The following is a 20,474-nucleotide window of genomic DNA, read 5'->3' on the forward strand; positions in this document are numbered from 1 at the left end:
GCCACCGTTAAGAGATCCACTTCGTGGCAATGGCTATAGAGGCTGCTGGTGGTGCTGGAGTTGAGGGTGGGAGTGCAGGTTGACTGAAGAGGAAGTGGGAAAGGGCTCTAGTATTGACTTACTATGGCAAGTTATTGGAGGGTTCGTAAAACAGGTCTGTAGGAGGAAGTTCATTTAGCCTATATGTAAGGGAGTATATAGGCAAGATATGGTGAGATCAGCTTGCCTCTCAGTCTTTCTCTTGGGTAGTTCTTGGTAGTTCTGGCATAGTTCATAGAATTTCACATTATCTTTCCCTTAATGATAAACACATATTACTACAAAATAGCCAATTATTGGATAGTCCAGAAAAACCAAAGGGGCCACAGTCCCTATTCAGTGCGGAGCAGCTTATCCGGTTTAGAGTCTCATGTGTGGCATTAAATTCTGGATCCCTGGCCACCTTCTGTGACTGTTCAATGGAACAGAACACTTTAGAAAAGTTTCCTAACTGCTTTTGTTTGTCTGCTTTAACAGTAAAAGTGCTTCTAAAAACAAACAAACAAACAAACAAACAAAAAACCAGTAAGTGGTTCTGATGCTTTCTGAAATGCATGGGGACATACTGAAGAAACGGGGAATGATGACAGGCACCGAGGACAGGAGGAGGCAGACTAATCGGTGCTATCTTTGACTGGGGAGAGGACAAGAGTCATCCTCTGAGGAGAAGACACTGGGCAGATCCTGGGAGCTGAATACAGCTGAATTCGACACTGTACAATGTACACGAACACATCAAAATAAACATATACAGTCACATAATCATGTGTACGTATGTTCAGGAAGGGAAGAACTGGTAAAAGGAGAAAGTGGAGAAGGATTGCAGTTATAGGTGGTATAGAAATGAGACATAGCAGTAAGGCTGGGTACAAGCTGCTGGCAGTACTTGACAAGATGGGATGTCTTTAGAAAAGACAAGTTTGAATGTCTTTAGAAAACCACTTGTGTTTGTGGTTCTTTCCCAGACGTTTCAAAACTTAGACAGCTGCTCTTAAGTACACTAAGGACAAACAGATTGAAACTCAGATTTAGTCACCTACTTTCCCCCAAAGCACTTGAACCTTGGGTTGACTTGCTGGCACCAGACTCTTTTGAATGCAAAGTAAATTGGTTTTGTTCCCTTATCTTACCCTCGTCAGGAACATGTCAGTCTCTGTCCCAGGTACTCAGACGTCCATCTACATGCTCCCACTCCCTGATTCTCTCCCTGCCAGCCCTTGGGAGTGGGGGACAAGCCCCTCTTCATGGCCTACTGTGATCTCCATTCCAAAAGTCACTCATTCCATGCAGCTGGCAGGCAGTGGAGGCGAGCTATGGGCAAGAGAGTTACAGCAGCCTCGCAGATGAGTTCTCCAGAAAGATCTTGCCAATTACCAACAGGGAGCAGAGGAGGGGGGATTCTATCATTTGCTTTTAATATCCTGTCATATTAGCTACCTGCTTTTGATAAACACAAAGTACCTCCTCAAGGTTGGAGCACTGTGGCACTCCTCTAAAACCCTACCCTGCAGACTGTGGGCCTTTACAGGAGTCATCAGTGAATTCTGCCTGTGGGATTCCTGGCCATTCCTTCTTGTCACTACTATCCTCCTCACGTCCACATTGCTCCTCTGGGCCCAAGGACACCAATGGAAAGCCATGATAGAATTCAAGCCTGACCTTTATGTAGCTTACGTTTCTTCTCTGCTCAAGCCCCTTTATCCACAGTCCAGGGTAGGCTGGGAGGAGTTGTGTGGAAGGCTGACCCAGCTTAAGTGTGGGTTAAAACTCCTTCTCTAGTTGGGAAGGACATTTTAGCCTCCCTTCATGCCTTGCCTTAACACAGCACAGTGGAGAGAAGGAGGAGAGAGACAGTTCTTTGCTTAGAGACATGGATGTATTTTGGGTGGCACTCTGCCCCACCTGTACATTAATGAAAATGACAGTAGCAGCCCTCTTCAAGGGACACAGATGTTGGGGAGCCTACAAAGTCTTTTGATTGTATTGAGTCTTCTTGAGCAGACCAACGTTTCCCTCTAAGGTGAGAGGTGAGATCTAGGGTGCATTCCCTGATTGGGTGACACAAGCCATTCGAGGACAGTGCCTAGGGCAGTGGCGAGGGTGGTCCAGGACTGAGGCAGAATGGAGTTGGTGAGAATGGGAGCGGTGCCGGAGCTTACTGTCTGGGGAATGGGGTCCATCCAAGAAGCCCAGGCACACCTGCTTCTCGGTGGGGGAAGATTGGGCCTTGGAGTTCCCTCTTGTCTTCTGAGTGTTGGTTTGCCCCACCGGACTTTTGGCAGGAGCCAGGATCTTTTGTACATTTTCTTTTCTGGGGTTGGCCACCTTCCCAGCTATAGAGAACATGGATTCCTTATGCCCTTTGCCTTTCATCTTGGAGTTAAAACAGTACAGGAAGGATTTCATCCTACTTCTCAAGCCTGCTTCTGGAAGGCTGGGCCTCTTGTGAGTATGGACTGGCATCTCCTGTCCCTGCAAAACCTGACCTTTTAAAGTTTGGCCCTGCAAAGGCCTAGCCTGAATGAGTTGGCCCAGGAAAGGCTGGCCCTGTGATGCCTGGGGCACCATAGGCTGGACATTCTTAGGAATCCTTGCTGGCTTGAGGATGACACTGAGCTTGGTTAGACTGTCGTGCAGGTCATTCTTCTCGGATACTTTAACCCCAGGGATTCCTGGAGATGGCTCTGGAAGCTTAATCTGAGGGTGATGCCGGGTATTGTGTTCAAAGGGAGCAGCAAGATGAAAATTATGGCTCTTTCGCTGGGGGGTGCGGGGTGCCCTATTCAGAAGTATCCCTTTTGGCCTCTGGGCTTCATCGGGGTCGCTTATTTCTCTTGTAAAGGAGCATGCAAACCCTGCATCCCCTTCCCCATGGTCTCCTGCCAATTTGGGTTTCCCTGGGTCCTCTCTCTTTTCTGCCAGCATGGGGACCTGGGCGGAGTCCTTGCTCTTGCCAGGGCTTTGGGGCTCAGGGCTCCAGGGCTCCTCCAGGCTGGGGCTGTTCGCACTGGCTTCCAGGTGAACACAGAGCACCTGGGCCTCCTTCATGTCTCCGCTGGGCGGTGAGATCTTGGAGGCCCAGTAGGCAGAGCCATGAGGTACTGCTCTTGAACTAGGCTGCTTCTGGTTCTGCTGCACTGCCTTTAACTCAATGGCCAGCTGTTCTTTCAGGTGAAGCCATTCTGGATCTGGGGCACGAGGAGGATCTGGTGGGATGGGGAGATCCTGGAGCAGTGTTTTTCCTTGATTGTTTAGACTCCTGAGAGACTCCTGTGTGGATGTGTTGTCTGGGGTTGCCCCAGTTTGTTCTCTGGACTCCCTTGCCTTTATGGGAATTCCCAGTTGTATCTCTAGGATCTTCTTTCTTAGATGGAAATTTAGTTTGGCTAAGATGGGTTTTTTGAGTGTGTAAAGCTCAGAGGCCTCTGCCTGGCTTTCTAGAGGCACCTCCTCGATCATTTGTTCCACCTGTTCTTCCACCTGGCGCTCCTCTGCAGTGTCTGCACAAGTCTTGTTGGCATCTTGAAAGCATGGCCCAGGACTCAGGCACTGCTCTTCAGATGAGATCATCTGAGTCAGAGGTTCAGTAGGGAATTCGCCAGGTCCAGGCACCATTCCTGTGATTACAGCTTGGGTAGAGATTGCCGGTGCCATGGCCCTAGAGAGAGCCACATAATAAAGAGCAGGCAGCCCTGACAAGAAGGCAAGGTACTTGTGCCTCAGAGTCGTCTCCAGTTTCTCAATGGCTCCCTCGGACAGGGCTTGGGGCAGCTTAATGTGTTCAGTGACAGGGTCTGGTGGGGCTTGTTGCTGTTGATCAAGGGCCGTTGGTATCCAGGCCCCAGCTTTCTGTTGTAGGGCAGGGTCAGTTGTGGCCTGTAGCTCCAAGGGCTTGCTTTCTGGGATGCAGGTGAAGGGAGCCACTTGCAGGCCCCCAGGAATTATGCACTGCCAAGAGCTACATACACAAGCAGGGACCTTGCCCTGGTGAATCTGCCCACATTTGGAGTTGATGTGGCTCTGCAATATTGCCTTAGCCTGGTCAAACAAGTGTGGCATGGGGACTGGTACTTGGTCTGTGACTGGAGAGAATGGATCACCGGCCCCAGGTGCCTCTAGGGCTGTAGGTTGGGGAGCATGCACAGTGGCTAGGGCTGTGCTGCTCCAGGACAGAGTTGACTGATCAGATGAGGACAGGAGCAGTTGGATGGACTCCTGGATCTTCTGGGGCAGGCCCCAGCGATGGTGAATCAACTGCCGCTGGAGATGGAATTCCAGCAGTCTCCGGCCATGCTCCGGGAAGAAAACTAGTTCCCTAGTGAGGACTGTGATGGGCTTCACTGGCCAAGAAGTTTTCTCAGGAGACTGGGCCCTGCCATAGGGCCTATACTGCATGGGGTTCTGGGTATTCTGAGGTCTCTGAAAAACAGCTGACAAGCCCCATCGAAGCTGGAGCTGCCTCTGCAGCAGGTGCCATTCCAAGGCATTGCACTCAGCCAGCGTCAGAAGTGGGACACTGTTTTGAGGTTGTTGGTTGTCAGATGGAATGACCCAGTTTTGGGAAGATGGGGAAGAAGATGCATCTGACTGGGGTGGAGTTTTAGGCAGCAGAGGGAAGATGGAGAAGTCCTTGAGAAAAGGGTCCTTCAAGGGATGCTTGGACACGCTCCCGTTCATGGAGAAGTTTTGAGAGTCTAAGAAGGTGTTAACCAGGGACTCACTGTGCAGAGATGGGAGTCCACAGAATAACTGGATGTATTTCTGCTGCAGATGGCCCACTGAATCATGATTCTGGTAACCAGGAAGTGCATAGAGGGCACTTGAGTCTTTAAGGGCTGGAGAGGGCAAGGCCAGGGCCATATGGTTTGGGATTTGCTGCTGGTGGTGTCTTTGTTCTGGGCCCATGATGGACCACTCAGAAACCCAGAAGGCCTGGGTAGGCTGGTTAGCCATACATGAAGTCCAGTTCTCGCAGGAATAGGGCCCGAGTGTTTCAATAGAGAACTTAGAAGTATTCTTCTGGATGAAAGAAACTGGTTGGTTATTGATAGCTTGGCAAAACAAAGGTGGGTTTGGCATAAGCTGCCGCAGGGACTCCTCCACACGTCTGGGTAGCCCCCACCTCTGGAAATGCATCCATTTTTTCACATGTACTTCAAGAAGCCTCAAGACTTCAGGACTGAGGAATGGCAGGTGGGCAGGGAGGACAGTAACCATATGCCAGGCCATAGGGTGGGTCAGTGTAGTGATTTCTCGGTTTAGGGTCTGCAGAGAGACCTGGGAATTCAAGGGCCAATGCCCTTGGTTTCCACAGACAAGGCCGGGAGTGCTCTGTATCATCTGCTGCTGGTTTACTGGAACCTGAGGCTCTTCAAGTCTTAAACAAGACATAGTCTCTGGGACACAAGTCACCTCCGGAATTTGAAATCCCTGCCCCAGCTGGAGGTGTTCAGCCCAGCAATCATGGATCCTGACTGCATCAGTTGACTGGACAGCTGATTGTGTTAAGCATTTCTGATCCATTAATTCTAACACTGGAGGCGTTGCAGATCGAAATGAAAGTGCTTTGCAGTGTAGGGAACGTTGCTGCAGACTCTGTTCAAACGACACAGTAGACATGGACAAAATCTCTAAGCAAGAGGAGCCCTGCAATGGTCCTGATGAAGGGGAAGATATCAGGGTGTTCTCACCTACCAGCAACTGCTGAATCTCCAGAGCCATGGCATTGCAGATTTGGCAGCAGGTATCTGCACACAGGAGCCGCCGCACACTTCCTTCCTGAGGAAGCCAGTCCTGGCTAGGAAGGGAAGATGGCAACGGTTACTGATGGAGTGACACCTGCTTCTTTGTTTTTTTCTTTGGTGCTTTTTTAAGTCATCTCCATGCCTAGCGTAGAGCCAATGTGGAGCTTAATCTCACAACCCTGAGATCAAGACCTGAGCTCAGATCAAGAGTCAGACACTTAACTCACTGAGCCACCCAAGCACCCCAACACCTGCCTCTTTGAATATGTGTGGCCTGGAGATTTGGCCCACCTTCCCCTAGTCCTGGAACCCCAGGGCATTTACCCATCTCCTTTTCTTCCTAGGAAAATGCCATTGGCAAGTTATGTTGGGCTGGGTTGGACTGAGGGTCTGGAGCTTGTTGGGCAAGGTCTCAGACAACGCATGGAAACACAGGGCCATGAGAGACACTGAGACGTGGGGTGCATTCTCTGTTGGTCTGTGTTGAGAAACTACACCAGAAGGGAACCAGGCAGTGGTGGGGAGCCAATGGCTGGCTGAGGGGCAGCACCAGGAACATTACAGGGGGAACCTGCAGTTAGTCTCTTCTGGAGCTAAGAAGGCCACAGCCTGGCATTCAGTATTTCTAAGCTGTGGAAAATATGGTCTTTGTGGGAACTCTGCATTGTGGGGACTATGGGGTGTCCCAGATCCTGTAAATAGTCTCTTGAGAGCCAATTCCCTTCCTTAGAGATTTTAGGAAGAGGATAAGATGACGGACTCCTTTCTGAGGGCTGTCCCAGGAATTGGCCTCCCTGAAGACAAAACCATGGAATTAATGTCAGCAGGTTCTATGGGTCTGCCCTTGAATGGTTGCAACAGGAATATGACAATGGTGATTTGTTTATATATGCATTTATCTATTCTCTTGACTGGATAACTTATATTGTGGCTGAGCGCAAACTCATGTAGAGTCTTCAATGAATTACATACTAGCAAAATCCTGACTTTCAGGACCACTGTGAACCTAGCCTAGAGCAAAACTGGGAGACTCCCCCTCCTGAGACACCTGATCCCCCTCTGCCCTGGCAACTCTCTCAACCAGTGCTCAGCATCCACTCTCTGACTCCCTCCGGGACATTTTCCCTCTCCTGGTCCCTGCCACAGGCCAACCAGAGAAATCGTCCCAGGCCAGGCTGGGGATTTGGAGGATGCAAAGAGCAAGTGATCACCTTCTCATGACAGAGAGCAGCTCCCACGGCTTATCAGCTTCTTCCTGACAAAATCTCCTAGCTGAAAAACCAGCAGAGTGTTAACAAAGAATGAGAGGATGCAGGGTCATCCTATAGGAAGCTAAAGGCCTTTGAGGAAGAGGAGGCTGAAAACCCCAACAGTCAATGCTCTAAGGCACATATGCATACAGCTTAACCCACTACAACATGCTGTCCTAGACCTCATTTCATTTGATCATCACAGCCACAGTGGGAGTGAGGCAGGATCATGAGATGCCCATTTCGTGGATCACAGACTGAGAGATGAAGTCATTTCCACAGGGTGGTAAAACTAGTAAATGACACAGCTAAGGGCTTCTGTCCTCCTTCTATATTCTTCATTCTCAAAGGCAGGTGTAATGTAGAGATTTTTGTAACATTCCCAGGCTCTGATTTTCCACCCAAGAAAGTGTTCTGGGAGAAATTGTCAACTGAGGCAATTGGAGCCTTCAGTGGTTAGAGCACCTGGTTACTGGCTCCAAGGCTCGTAGAGGGATAGGAATCAGGGGAAACTTGCCCATAGTGAGGCGAGTCAGAAGAGAGTGAGACCATACCTCTTGATGCTGCATCTCTTATCCTGACTTTTCGGTGACGCTTAAAGACAAAATGTTAGAGTATAATGTTGGGACACCTTTTTTTAATGTTTAAAACCAGACAAAGCTGATATATATTTCCCAATCCCCTTCTATATATCTGTGTCTATATTTTACTTACTTTCCTAACTTTGCTTTCCATATCCATCTCTTTTCACCTCAACATTTCCCTTCTCTGCTTGTGTTTGATTTATTTCAAGGCTCTTCCATATTCTCATTTATTTCCCAAGAGAAGTTATGCATGAGGTTTATGATGAAGCAAGAGAAAGAGTGCAACAGAATAAAGGGCGTGTGGGTGTAATAGCTAAAGGATTTCTGTTAACAAATGCCTATAGCAACCACCAACCAGAAGAATCCTGCTAATTGGGAGGTACTCTGAGATCCAGGATGTAGATTCCATTTCATCTAGGTCTCAACTCCAACCAGATCGAAAGGTTCTTTATTTTCCAACTAGAATACACTGTAAGATGGCTTAGAAAGAAATTCTTACTAGTCCCTGAGAAGTACCATATAAGAGTTACTGATTGCATGGCATAAAATTTAGGGGGCGTGGGTGGTAAAAGGAGAGACTCTGAGATCTTAAAGGCTTCTTATCTGAGGCTTAATTAATTAATTCATGGTCATAAAGTTTCCCTACCTGGCAGCAGATCCTTTGAGGTTCCAACCTTAATCCATGGTAACTCTTTGTTACTCGCCAGATAATTAGAAGAATAATAAAGATGAAGCCATAGGTATATAAGGGATACTTGAAATCCCACAGAACAAAAGTATGGCTCAACATGGTCTAAACCTCATTAACATGAAGATACTAACCATCCCTATATCTAGGCATTCAGGGTCCTGATGCCTAATGATTCTCAATGTTATGCCTTATCATCTCCACCTCATAGATGATGGAACCAGGCCATTAGACTGCATCACAAAGCCCTTCTGTTTCACAAGGCAGGTGTTGTGTCAAAGACTTTTATCTGTCCTAGGGAAGCTTATGTGGTGATTAAGTCTGTAGGTGAAGGTGCCTGGTTGTCTGTAAGGGTTACAGAGCCTGAGACTAAAAGTGTCTACTTATAGGTGGTGTCTATGTCTCCACTTTGTCTTTACTGTACATATCCTACACCAGCCTGATGTCTTGGCTCTCTCCTTTACAACTGTCTGGTCACCTGTCCCCAGAAAACTGAATGTTTAGGGACATAGGACACCTTTTGTGGAAGAGTGGTTGGGACAGAGGACTCTCCACCTCCTCCACCTGTACAGGAGCTATATCTGTGAAGCACACATGAGCTTAGGGAGGGCAGAGTCTGGTTATGGCTTGAGAATGGAGAGCTATGATATTACAGGCATTGGGTGATGGAGAATCAGAAGTATATGAAGGGGCCCATGGCTTATATAGGAGGAAAAGGGCAAGGTGACATTTAAATGCCATTGTGGGAAGCAGGGAGAAATGCCTCCTGGTCTGTGTGGCCTCAAGCTTATGAGTAGGTGGGAAGAGATATAGACACTGCCTTCTATGGAGATATAGTAACAAGATTCATTTATTGAGCTCCTTAAAAGTTGGTTTTCTAGAGATGTTTTTTACCATGTTATAGAATTCTGTCTGTTTGTGGATAGGACTACCTTCAGAGAGGCATTAGTGGCCACTTCCAACTTAAGGTCATAAGCTAGTTGGTGATCATGGTTTGAGTAGAGTATCAACTGATCTACTCTGGATACATGCTGTTTGCCTGAAGGAGGGTTTTTGTTTTTGTTTGTTTGTTTGTTTTTAACTTGGATTTCTTTTAAGATTTTATTTATTTATTCATGAGAGACACACAGAGAGAGGCAGAGACACAGACAGAGGGATGGAGAGCCCGATGTGGGACTCAGTCCCAGGACTCTGGGATCACACCCTGAGCCGAAGGCAGGCGCTCAACCACTGAGCACCCAGGCATTCCTAACTTGGATTTTTGAAACCTTTCAGCAAGCCATCTGTTTTCTAATTCATTCCTGGGCCCAACACTTCTATTCTCTGCCCATTTATTTATACATTTGTTACCTGATTGACTTCTGTGGTTATTGTCATATTTCTCCAACACTGAACTTCTGAATTTCCCTGAGAGTCTTACCCTGCTGACAGCAATCTCACAGCCAAAAATGTCTTTGTGCTCAAAGTCTCTGAAGAGGCTATTTTGGTAACTTCTCCAGAATCCAGTCCTCCACCCGGCTGCCATGGCGAGCCCTCAGTCTGTGCTTATCCTAAGCTTGGAAGTGTCAAGGGTACAAAGACATTTGAGTTATGTTGCCTTCCTGCTCTTGAGGCACTTCACTATCTGGTTACCAAGATAAGACTAATTCACACAAAGCAGAAGCCAATAATCTAGAACAAATAGAATTGCATATCATTTGCAATGTCCAGGTTATAAATATCACATTTCGGAGGAGAGAAATCATAGTAAGGATCAGGATGGTCAGAGAGGGCTCCCGGGTAGAGTGACATAGAGGTTGGGTCTAAAAGTGTAGGCTGTGGGGGAAGGAGCATGTTCCAGATGGGAGAGAAACTTAAGAACGAAACTAGAACACAGAACAATGGGCCACGGAGTGCATTTGGCAGTGAGAAATGTAGTCTATCTCTAGCAGAGGTGGAGATAGGTGGATTAGAGGGGCCTTGTGGCAGAAGATTGGGATGAGGTCTCTTGATGAAGGGCCAGTGCATTTAACTGATTTTAATATTTGAAACTGTGTTTTATAAAGTAGGCATACATAGACACTATACAACATTCAATGGGCAGAATAAGGTATGTAGGAAATATGTATGCTCACCCTTGTCTCTCATTTCCCAGCTTTCCTCTCTCGAGTCATTTATTCCTATCAGATTTCTGTGTATCTTTCCAAATGAGTCTAGCATAGCCAAAAATAAATGAATTATGCTTTTCTTCACAAATGGTAGTATGACAGTTTCCCTTTTATTTCGTTTAATAATACACATATATCTTGTATGTACCATTAAGTTAACGGCTGTAATGTCTTCCTTGATATAACACAATTCCTCTTTAATTCTTTTTTTTTAATTTTTTTTTTTTTTATTTATGATAGTCACAGAGAGAGAGAGAGAAAGGCAGAGACACAGGGAGAAGCAGGCTCCACGCACCGGGAGCCCGACGTGGGACTAGATCCCGGTTCTACAGGATCGCGCCCTGGGCCAAAGGCAGGCGCTAAACCACTGTGCCACCCAGGGATCCCTCCTCTTTAATTCTTTATTAATAGATATTTAGTTGTTTATAGTCTTTTGCTGTGAATAAAATGCTGACACAACCTTATATTATAAATCTATGTTACACATGTATGAGTATATAGGTAGGGAAAATTTCTGTGAATGAATTGACATTTTAACAATATTAAGCTTTTTGATCCATGGATATGGTATATCTCTCCATTTATTTAGGGTATCTTTAATTTGTCTCAGAAATGTTTTTTTGTACAAGTCTTATACATATTTTGTGAATTTACCCCTATTTAACATTTTATGATACTATTTTTTAAAAAAGATTTTTATTCATTCATGAGAGACAGAGAGGGCGGGGGGAGAGGGCAGAGATATAGGCAGAGAGAGAGAAGTGGTCTCCCTGCAGGAGCCTGACGTGGGACCTGACCCTAGGACTCCAGGATCACGCCCTGGGCCAAAGGCAGGCGCTCAACCGCTCAGCCACCCAGGTGTCCCTTATGATGCTATTATAAGTGATATTGCTTTTTAATTTTAACTTCTAGTTTTTATTGTTAATATGTAGAAATAGAATTTGTTGTATCATATCCTGCAATCTTGTTAAATTCACAAATAGTTGTAATAGCTTTTTTGAAGTAAATTCTTTAGTATTTCCAAAATGATGATAATGTCTGACAATTTTCACCTCCTTTTCCAATTTGAAAGCCTTTTATTCTCTATTTTTACCCTATTGCAGTGACTAAAACATTCAGCATCATGTTGAATGGAAGTGGTGAGAGCAGACATCTTTGCCTTGTTACTGATCTTAGGGGGAAAACATTCTTTTTTCTTTCTGCTCCTCAGACTTGTAAATTTCAAAAGTCCTGTTTTTACATCTGCTGATTCTTTCTTCTGTCTATACAAATCTGCCATTGAATTCCTAGTGAACCTTTCCTTTTACTTATTGTATTTTTTTCAGATTCAGGATTGTTAGTTTTGTTTTTTGTTTGTTTTTTTAATACTTTCTATCATTTAGGGCACCTGGGTGGCTCAGTCAGTTAACCACTGAACTCTTTATCTTAACTCAGGTCTCTATCTCATGATTGTGAGTTCAAGCCTGCATTGGGTATCACGTGGGTGTGGAGCCTACTTTTTTACAAAATTGGATGTCTTTGTTGATATTTTGTTCTTTTTTATTAAGTTTTATTTATTTAAGTAATCTCTACACTCAACATGGGGCTTGAACTCACAACCTTGAGATCAAGGGTTGCAGGTTCTGACTGAGCCAGCCAACAGCCCACATTTTGTTCCTTTATGATTGCCTTTAGTTCTTCATCTATGTTTTCCTTTAGCATATATAATTTTTATTTATTTATTATTTATTTATTTTTTTAATAAATTTATTTTTTATTGGTGTTCAATTTGTCAACATACAGAATAACACCAAGTGCTCATCCCGTCAAGTGCCCACCTCAGTGCGTGCCACCAGTCACCCTCACCCTCTGCCCACCTCCCCTTCCACCACCCCTAGTTCATTTCCCAGAGTTAGGAGTCTTTCATGTTCTGTCTCCCTTTCTGATATTTCCCACTTATTTTTTCTCCTTTCCCCTTTATTCCCTTTCACTATTTTTTATATTCCCCAAATGAATTAGACCATATAATTTTTGTCCTTCTCCGATAGACTTATTTCACTCAGCATAATACCCTCCAGTTCCATCCGTGTCAAAGCAAATGGTTGGTATTTGTCGTTTCTAATGGCTGAGTAATATTCCATTGTATACATAAACCACAACTTCTTTATCCATTCATCTTTCGATGGACACCGAGGCTCCTTCCACAGTTGGGGTATCGTGGACATTGCTGCTATAAACATCAGGGTGCAGGTGTCCCGGCGTTTCATTGCATCTGTATCTTTGGGGTAAATCCCCAACAGTGCAATTGCTGGGTCATAGAGCAGATCTATTTTTAACTCTTTGAGGAACCTCCACACAGTTTTCCAGAGTGGCTGCACCAGTTCACATTCCCACCAACAGTGTAAGAGGGTTCCCTTTACTCCACATCCTCTCCAACATTTGTGGTTTCCTGCCTTGTTAATTTTCCCCATTCTCACTGGTGTGAGGTGATATCTCATTGTGGTTTTGATTTTATTTCCCTGATGGCAAGTGATGCCGAGCATTTTCTCATGTGCTTGTTGGCCATGTCTATGTCTTCCTCTGTGAGATTTCTGTTCATGTCTTTTGCCCATTTCATGATTGGATTGTTTGTTTCTTTGGTGTTGAGTTTAAGAAGTTCTTTATAGATCTTGGAAACTAGCCCTTTATCTGATACGTCATTTGCAAATATCTTCTCCCATTCTGTAGGTTGTCTTTTAGTTTTGTTGACTGTATCCTTTGCTGTGCAAAAGCTTCTTCAAATTGGCAAAGAAGAAGTTAAACTCTCCCTGTTTGCTGATGACATGATACTCTATAGAAAACCCAAAAGACTCCACCCCAAGATTGCTAGAACTCATACAGCAATTTGGCAGTGTGACAGGATACAAAATCAATGCGCAGAAGTCAGTGGCATTCTATACACTAACAATGAGACTGAAGAAAGAGAAATTAAGGAGTCAATCCCATGTACAATGCACCCAAAAGCATAAGATACCTAGGAATAACCCTAACCAAAGAGATAAAGGATCTATATCCTAAAAACTATAGAACACTTCTGAAAGAAATTGAGGAAGACACAAAGAGATGGAAAAATGTTCCATGCTCATGGATTGGAAGAATTAATATTGTGAAAATGACAATGTTACCCAGGATAATTTACACATTTAATGCAATCCCTATCAAAATACTATGGACTTTCTTCAGAGAGTTAGAACAAATTATTTTAAGTTTTTTGTGGAATCAGAAAAGACCCCGAATAGCCAGGGGCAATTTCAAAGGAAAACCATAGGTGGGGGCATCACAATGCCAGATTTCAGGCTGTACTACAAAGCTGTAGTCATCAAGAGTGTGGTACTGGCACAAAAACAGACACATAGATCAATGGAACAGAATAGAGATTCCAGAAGTGGACCCTCAACTTTATGGTCAACTAATATTTGACAAAGGAGGAAAGACTATCCACTGGAAAAAAGACAGTCTCTTCAATAAATGGTGCTGGGAAAATTGGACATCCACATGCAGAAGAATGAAACTAGACCACTCTCTTGCACCATACACAAAGATAAACTCAAAATGGATGAAAGATCTAAATGTGAGATAAGATTCCATCAAAATCCTAGAGGAGAACACAGGCAACACCCTTTTTGAACTCGGCCACAGTAACTTCTTGCAAGATACATCCACGAAGGCAAAAGAAACAAAAGCAAAAATGAACTATTGGGACTTCCTTTAGCGTATATAAGATGGTTGTTTTTAAAATCTTTGTCTAGTAAGGCTAATGCTTGTGTTCATCTAGGGACAGTTTTGGCCAGTTTATTTTTCCCCTTTACGTCAACTATACTCTCCTTTTCTTTTTAATCCTTGTAATTTTTTTTTCCACAGGCAGGTGAAACAATTTTATTTCACAGTTGTCTTTAAAACCACAAAGACACTATGTTCTTCATGTAAAAACACTAGTACAGATAACTATACTTTCTAGAAAATGATTATATAGACCCTCTCAAAGAAAAATGCACACCATTATATGGTTCAGACAAGTTACTTGGGAAAAACACATCTGGACCGATTCCTAAAACATACCAGAAGACCACGCTGCATCTTTTGGTTCAAAGTATAGATTACTGTCATCAGTAAGGGCTCCTGCATTCTCACATATTTGATAATACACATATAGACTGGTTTGTGACTTAATGCTCCATTGGTTCATCAGCCTTTTCTGCAGGTTCATCAGCAGGTTGAGTAGGCTGTGCCTTTCTCTGTGGTCTTTCTTCAAGACCTTCCAGGAATGGAGATACATCATCATCATCATAAATCGTAAACTCCAAGTCTTTACCAACAATTCCAATGGAAACATTCTTTGTAGTTAGGTCCTGTTCTGCAGGAAGTGTCTCTCGTAAGGCACGCAGACCATGTTTAACCAGTTCATTCAAATTGCACTCCATAAACCCAGATATATGTCTCTCCAAGTAAGTACAAGCTGATTGAGAATGGGCTCCAATGGACATGGCTCTACAGTCAAAATAGTTGGCAGATGGACAGGTTTGGAAAATGTGAGGGCCCATATCATCATTACCAGCAATAAGCAGTCCAACACCATATGGTCTCCGGACATACCTTTGTGTTGGTATCTGGGTCTTGCTTCCAATTAGAGATACAAGACGAGACACAGGAAGAGGTCTGTCAAATACAAATCTGGAATCCAAACACTCCTGGCGCATAAAATTACATAACAGTCTAGCATCAGCAGTAAGTCCCACAATTGAGATACCAATATGGTTATCAACATGAAGAATTTTCTTCTGATGAGCTGCAAGCTCTGACTGTGCTCTCTTCAATGCAACCAACACTGCATGGGTTTTTGATTTCAGACCAACTGTGGCTGGACCTTGTTTGACAGCTTCCATTGCATATTCAGTTTGATGAATCCTGCCCTGAGGGCTCCAAACAGTGACGTCATTGTCATACTGGTTGCGAAACATGGTTCTGGCATGGGTCCCGGTGCGGCCTCCGGCCTGTAATTTTTTTTTTTAAAGATTGGGCACTTGTGAAAACAGCCACCTGTCTCAGTCTTTGCAGACTGGCTCTATTCTGGGGCAGTCCTTTTCTAATTAGCTAGAGAGGCTCAGAGCCTAGGGATAAGCAAAATATAAAAATTTAAGGTCTTTTCAGTTCTTTTCACAAGTCTGTCTTGGCCAGGACTGATCATGGCCTTTTTAATTCCCTTAAATATGTGGCTGCTTCTGAATGTCCAAGTCTTTCAAAGAATCTCACTCAGCTTCTCCTTTGGGCTTTTTATGGTCTATTATATGTCCTACTCAAAATCTTTTGCTCATGAGTTGGTAGTCCCCTTGCAGCTTTCATGAGTAGCAGCTAACTCTTCTTGCTGCATGAACTCCAAATAAGGGGGGATAGATAAGTCCTTCAGGCAGCCCCCACATAGGTTCAAATGTTCAAATATGGTCTGTTCTGCTCTGTTTGGTTTAAGGAAGGGAATTGGGAATTGGGCTGCCACTCTGTCTAGACCAAAACCTCACCACACTGGGGAAGGGGTGGAGCAAAGGCAAGTAAACACGAAATAAATTTTCCTACTATTTTTAATATGTATTTTTTATTGTACATTTGCTTGGTCGCTATAGACCTTTGACTACTTTCCATGGCTCATATAAGGTTATTATAGTTGTTAGTTTCTGGACTTTTTAAATGTTTCCATGGGAGAGTGAGGACTTGGAGCTTCCTAGTCCACCTTTTTTCTACAAATATTGTTGAGCTGTGTTTTGTAATTCATTAAGTTACTTGGAACAGTTTGATGCTTTCAGGTGTTCCTTATAAACTTTATTAGGCAGATCCTACCAACGTTTAGTCCAAGATTAATTTTTACTTACTGTTGAGTCAAGGCCTTGTTTATACTCCATCCAATGTCCCATTTATTTTGATGTTTTCTACTCTCTGTTGGAATAAATACTTTTTCTACCTCTGTGTGATCTCTGGGCATTATGCTTTTATATCTTAGGAATTTTAAAAAAGTCCTATCTCAGGTACTTTTCTTACATGCATATACTGACTAGTCCCTTGTGAATACTTGAGGGAGACCTTCTTCAGATCTTAAGAATTCTCTCTCTGTCCAGCACTTTCTTTCTTTCTTTTTTTTTTTTAATGACAGTCACACACACAGAGAGAGAGAGAGAGAGGCAGAGACACAGGCAGAGGGAGAAGCAGGCTCCATGCACCGGGAGCCCGACATTGGATTCGATCCCGGGTCTCCAGGATCGCGCCCTGGGCCAAAGGCAGGCGCCAAACCGCTGCGCCACCCAGGGATCCCAGCACTTTCTTTTCAGATACGATGTCATGGCCATCTCTAACTCCCAGCTCCATCTCCTCAACTCATAGTCTGTCAAGTTCTACTTGGGTTCCTCCTTACTATACCACAACCTGAGAACTTTGTCCAGTCCATAAGCTGACACAACTGTAGAGCTCACCTCATTGATTTCCTATCTCTCAGTAATCTCTATCATTTGTTGCTTGATGTCTAATGTCTTAAGAGTTATTGTATATTTTGTCTAGCTCTGTAGTTGCTATAGATAGTAGGGTAAATGTGGGCCCTGTTACTCCATCTTGACCAAAAGTGAGAGTCTCGACAGAGTTGTAAAGTTTTCTTTCCATGGTTCTTGCTTTATTTTAATTAGAGCTTATTCCTATGTTTTATTTTATTTTTGCTATTAGAAATAAGTGCTATTCAGTTCTATTTACTAACTTCATAAACAGGATTAAAAATGTCAGTTTATTTCCTTTGGCTTCTATTATCTGAACACAATTTTTATATCTTTCAGTCTAATTTTTATTCCTCTTTTTTCCTTGTCTAATTATGTTGGCTTGCACAGAGTTGTCCTGCTCCTACTTTATTTATTTTTTTAAAATATTTTATCTAGTTATTCATGAGAGACATAGAGAGAGGCAGAGACATAGGCAGAGGGAGAAGCAGGCTCCCTGTGGGGATCCCGATGCAGGACTGGATCCTAGAACTGTGGGATCACGCCCTGAGCTGAAGGCAGATGCTCAACTGCTGAGCCATCCAGGTGTCCCGACCTGCTCCTACTTTAATGAGAAGGTAGATGTTGATGATTTTTGCAAGAAGATTTTTAAAGATTGTTAAAGAAGATGTGATATATATGTATATCTCTTTCTTTACAGATACTATGCATACATTTTTTAATATTACTCAGACATAAGAAAGGAATGAAATCTTGCCAACTACAGTGACATTGATGGAGCTAGAGGGTATTATCCTATGCAAAATAAGTCAGTCAGAGAAAGACAAATACCGTATGATTTCACTCATACATGGAACTTAAGAAACAAAACAAACATGATAGGGGAAAAAGGAGTGAGAGGCAAACCAAAAAACAGATTCTTAACTACAGACATCAAACAGATGGTTACTAGAGGGGAGGTGGATGAGAAGATGAGTTAAAAAGATGATGGGGAATAAGGAGTGTGCTTGTGGTGAGCACTAGGTGTTGTATGTAAGTGTTGAATCACTAAATTGTACACCTGAAACTAATATTACACTGTGTATTTACTAACTGGAATTTAAATAAAAACTTTAAAAATTAAAAAAATTGCGCGTGTGTATGTGTGTGTGTTGAGAATGTGAGTGTATAATCATGTTAAGGATTCTATTTTATATACAATTTTTATAAAGAATAGTTGTTGAATCCGCTTCAGATAATGATGGAGTAACCGAACTACATTATGCCTCCAATTGTAAGGAAGTACAAAATGAGACCAAATACATGCACAAGTTGTGTGGACAGTAGCACAGTGGACTTTGATCTTTTAGACAGGAGAAACACACGAGTAAAGCTTCCAAATTGCCCCAGGATTCTGTCTGGAGTCACCCTGTGGACTATTGTAGAGAAAGGTGAGACCCAAACAGAGCACAGTTGTATTGCTATGCTCTGGAAGTAGAGTTAAGCATTTCTGGCTTTTTTTTTTTTTTTAAGATTTTATTTATCCATGAGAGACCGAGAGAGAGAGGCAGAGACAGAGGCAGAGGGAGAAGCAGGCTCCATGCAGGGAGCCTAACATGGGACTCGATCCAGGGTCTCCAGGATCAGGCCCTGGGCTGAAGGCGGCGCTAATCCACTGACCCACCCAGGGTGCCCCATTTCTGGCTTTTGAGCTTTTCTGTAGCTGTGCAGAAAAGGAGAACTGGGAAGATGTACAATGTGCCCTTTATGTTTCTGGTTGAATGATAATTTGCACATGTACAGAAGAAGATTCTGTACAATCTAGTTAAGGACAGCTGCTAGAGAGCTGTGAGCTGAATTGAATTTCAGGAGGTTTCACTGTTGTGTTAGACATAGGAGTCCAGTGGACCAAGATGGAGAGAACTCACTGAACATCATAGACACTCAATTGTCCTTCCAGAAAGGCCACTCTGTAGGATAGGACTACTCTAGACCTAGAGAAGGGCCACTCTAGTCCCATCCTAACAAAGGTTGGCACAGCTTTTGAAAAAAAAGTGTTATTGATCTGCTAGTAAATTAACTGTGTGCCAGAACAAACCTCAATATTTTCTAAATGTGAGGCTGAGGTACAGAAGTTACAAGATTATCCTTGAACATCTTCTTGTGGATAAAGTATAGAAGTGCTCAAAGAATCATGAAGACATATCACAAGGGCACAGCGGCCAACTTAAAGAGGCTGCCACTGGGCAAGTGTGGGACAATTTGAGCATCAAAATAGTGGTAATAATAAATTATAACATATTGAATTAAATAAGAATTAGTTCTTACTGATATAAATATGAGAGGGAGGAAAGTTCCTTATAGAAGATTGTCAACTTATATAGAAGGAATGATAATGTTAGAAAGTCTATAATGATTGCCACGACTAGTATGTGAAAGTTTGAGGAAGAACAGAATATTTTCATAGATTCAGAGTATCTTCTCACTAGTTAAGGCACCACCTTAACCAAACCAATCATTATCAGTATTGGGACAAATAAAATCATATGCCCCCTGATATAATGCACTAAGAAGAACACAATATCACTTCTGTTGTAGAACGGTCAAGAGTGCAAAACTTGAAACACTGGACAAATGGAGGGACAGTCTTCCAAATAACTGTATTCTTCCAACAATAAGAGACAAGACAACTGAATGTAATGCATGAGGGAAAAGCCAGCTATAAAGGACATTAGGGGAGTAACACTGTCAGTTTTACTCTTTAGAAATTACTTTATTTGCTTTTTTGGGGGAAAGATTTTAGGGGAGCAAGCATAGAACAAGGATCATTAAGATACCATTGTCTAGCTCCAGACTATTAGGTTGCTCTACGTAGTTCCAGCTGGACATGGTCGGATTTTAGATGGACTTTTTAGCAGTAGACTTGGTAAGAAGTTGTGTATTTTGGAGACACATCTACTGGTGGATTGAATGTTGGGTGTGAAGGTAAAAATATAGATTTAAGGAGGAGCCTGGGTGGCTCAGTTGGTTAAGTGTCCAACTCTTGGTTTCGGCTCAGTCATGATCTTATGGGTTGTGAGAAAGACCCGTAGCAGGAAGTCTTCTTGGGGATTCTTTCCCTCTGCCCCTCCCCCCACTGCGTGCACTCTTTCTCTCTCTTTCTCTTCCCCCCTCAAAATAAATGAGTCTTTAAAAAATAATTAAGGAAAATCTCTAGGTTATTATTGGCTTGGGGAATTGGATGGGTGGTGCTATTTAATGATAAGGTAAAGGCTTGGGGACTATGGATTTTGGGGAATGGGGGATGAATATTCACATTTGGCTCTATTATGTTGGAGGTGTGTATTACTCATTTAAGCAGAAATGTCATATGAGGAATTGGATTTACAGGTCTAGAAGTCAGGGTGTAGATCTCACCTAGAAATGTAAAGTAAAAATCAGTATCTAGGCATAATTGAAGTTATGTTACGTGGCCAGATAAAATCTTGGAGAGAGTATAACCAGAAAAGAACAGAATTAAGCAGGCTAAACAGAGATCTGGTAGAGGAAGAAGGGCCA

The 20,474-nt window shown here is 43.3% G+C and overlaps 2 protein-coding genes and 1 pseudogene across 5 annotated transcripts in view; 1 reads left to right on the forward strand and 2 right to left on the reverse strand.

Moving 5' to 3' along the window:
- The window catches only part of PHF24 (PHD finger protein 24), a 165,526-nt gene that overhangs the window by 9,675 nt on the left and 135,377 nt on the right, over positions 1-20,474 (forward strand). The window lies entirely within an intron of this gene.
- On the reverse strand, positions 1,888-8,502 carry LOC144322392 (protein SPATA31F1-like). Of its 2 annotated transcripts, none has more exons than XM_077912374.1 (5): positions 8,264-8,502; positions 7,588-7,627; positions 6,995-7,055; positions 5,734-5,836; positions 1,888-5,634 (listed from the first exon to the last, which is right to left on the reverse strand). In XM_077912374.1, the coding sequence occupies exons 1-5, from the start codon at positions 8,405-8,407 to the stop codon at positions 2,074-2,076; spliced, it is 3,909 nt and encodes a 1,302-aa protein (XP_077768500.1). In that variant the 5' UTR covers positions 8,408-8,502; the 3' UTR covers positions 1,888-2,073. The 2 variants fall into 2 exon arrangements, with proteins under 2 accessions (XP_077768500.1, XP_077768501.1); XM_077912375.1 differs by lacking the exon at positions 8,264-8,502 and adding an exon at positions 7,748-7,844.
- LOC144322393 (proteasome subunit alpha type-1 pseudogene) lies at positions 14,327-15,443 on the reverse strand (annotated as a pseudogene).

Source organism: Canis aureus, chromosome 10 (assembly GCF_053574225.1).
Source record: "Canis aureus isolate CA01 chromosome 10, VMU_Caureus_v.1.0, whole genome shotgun sequence".
Taxonomy (NCBI): Eukaryota; Metazoa; Chordata; class Mammalia; order Carnivora; family Canidae; genus Canis; species Canis aureus.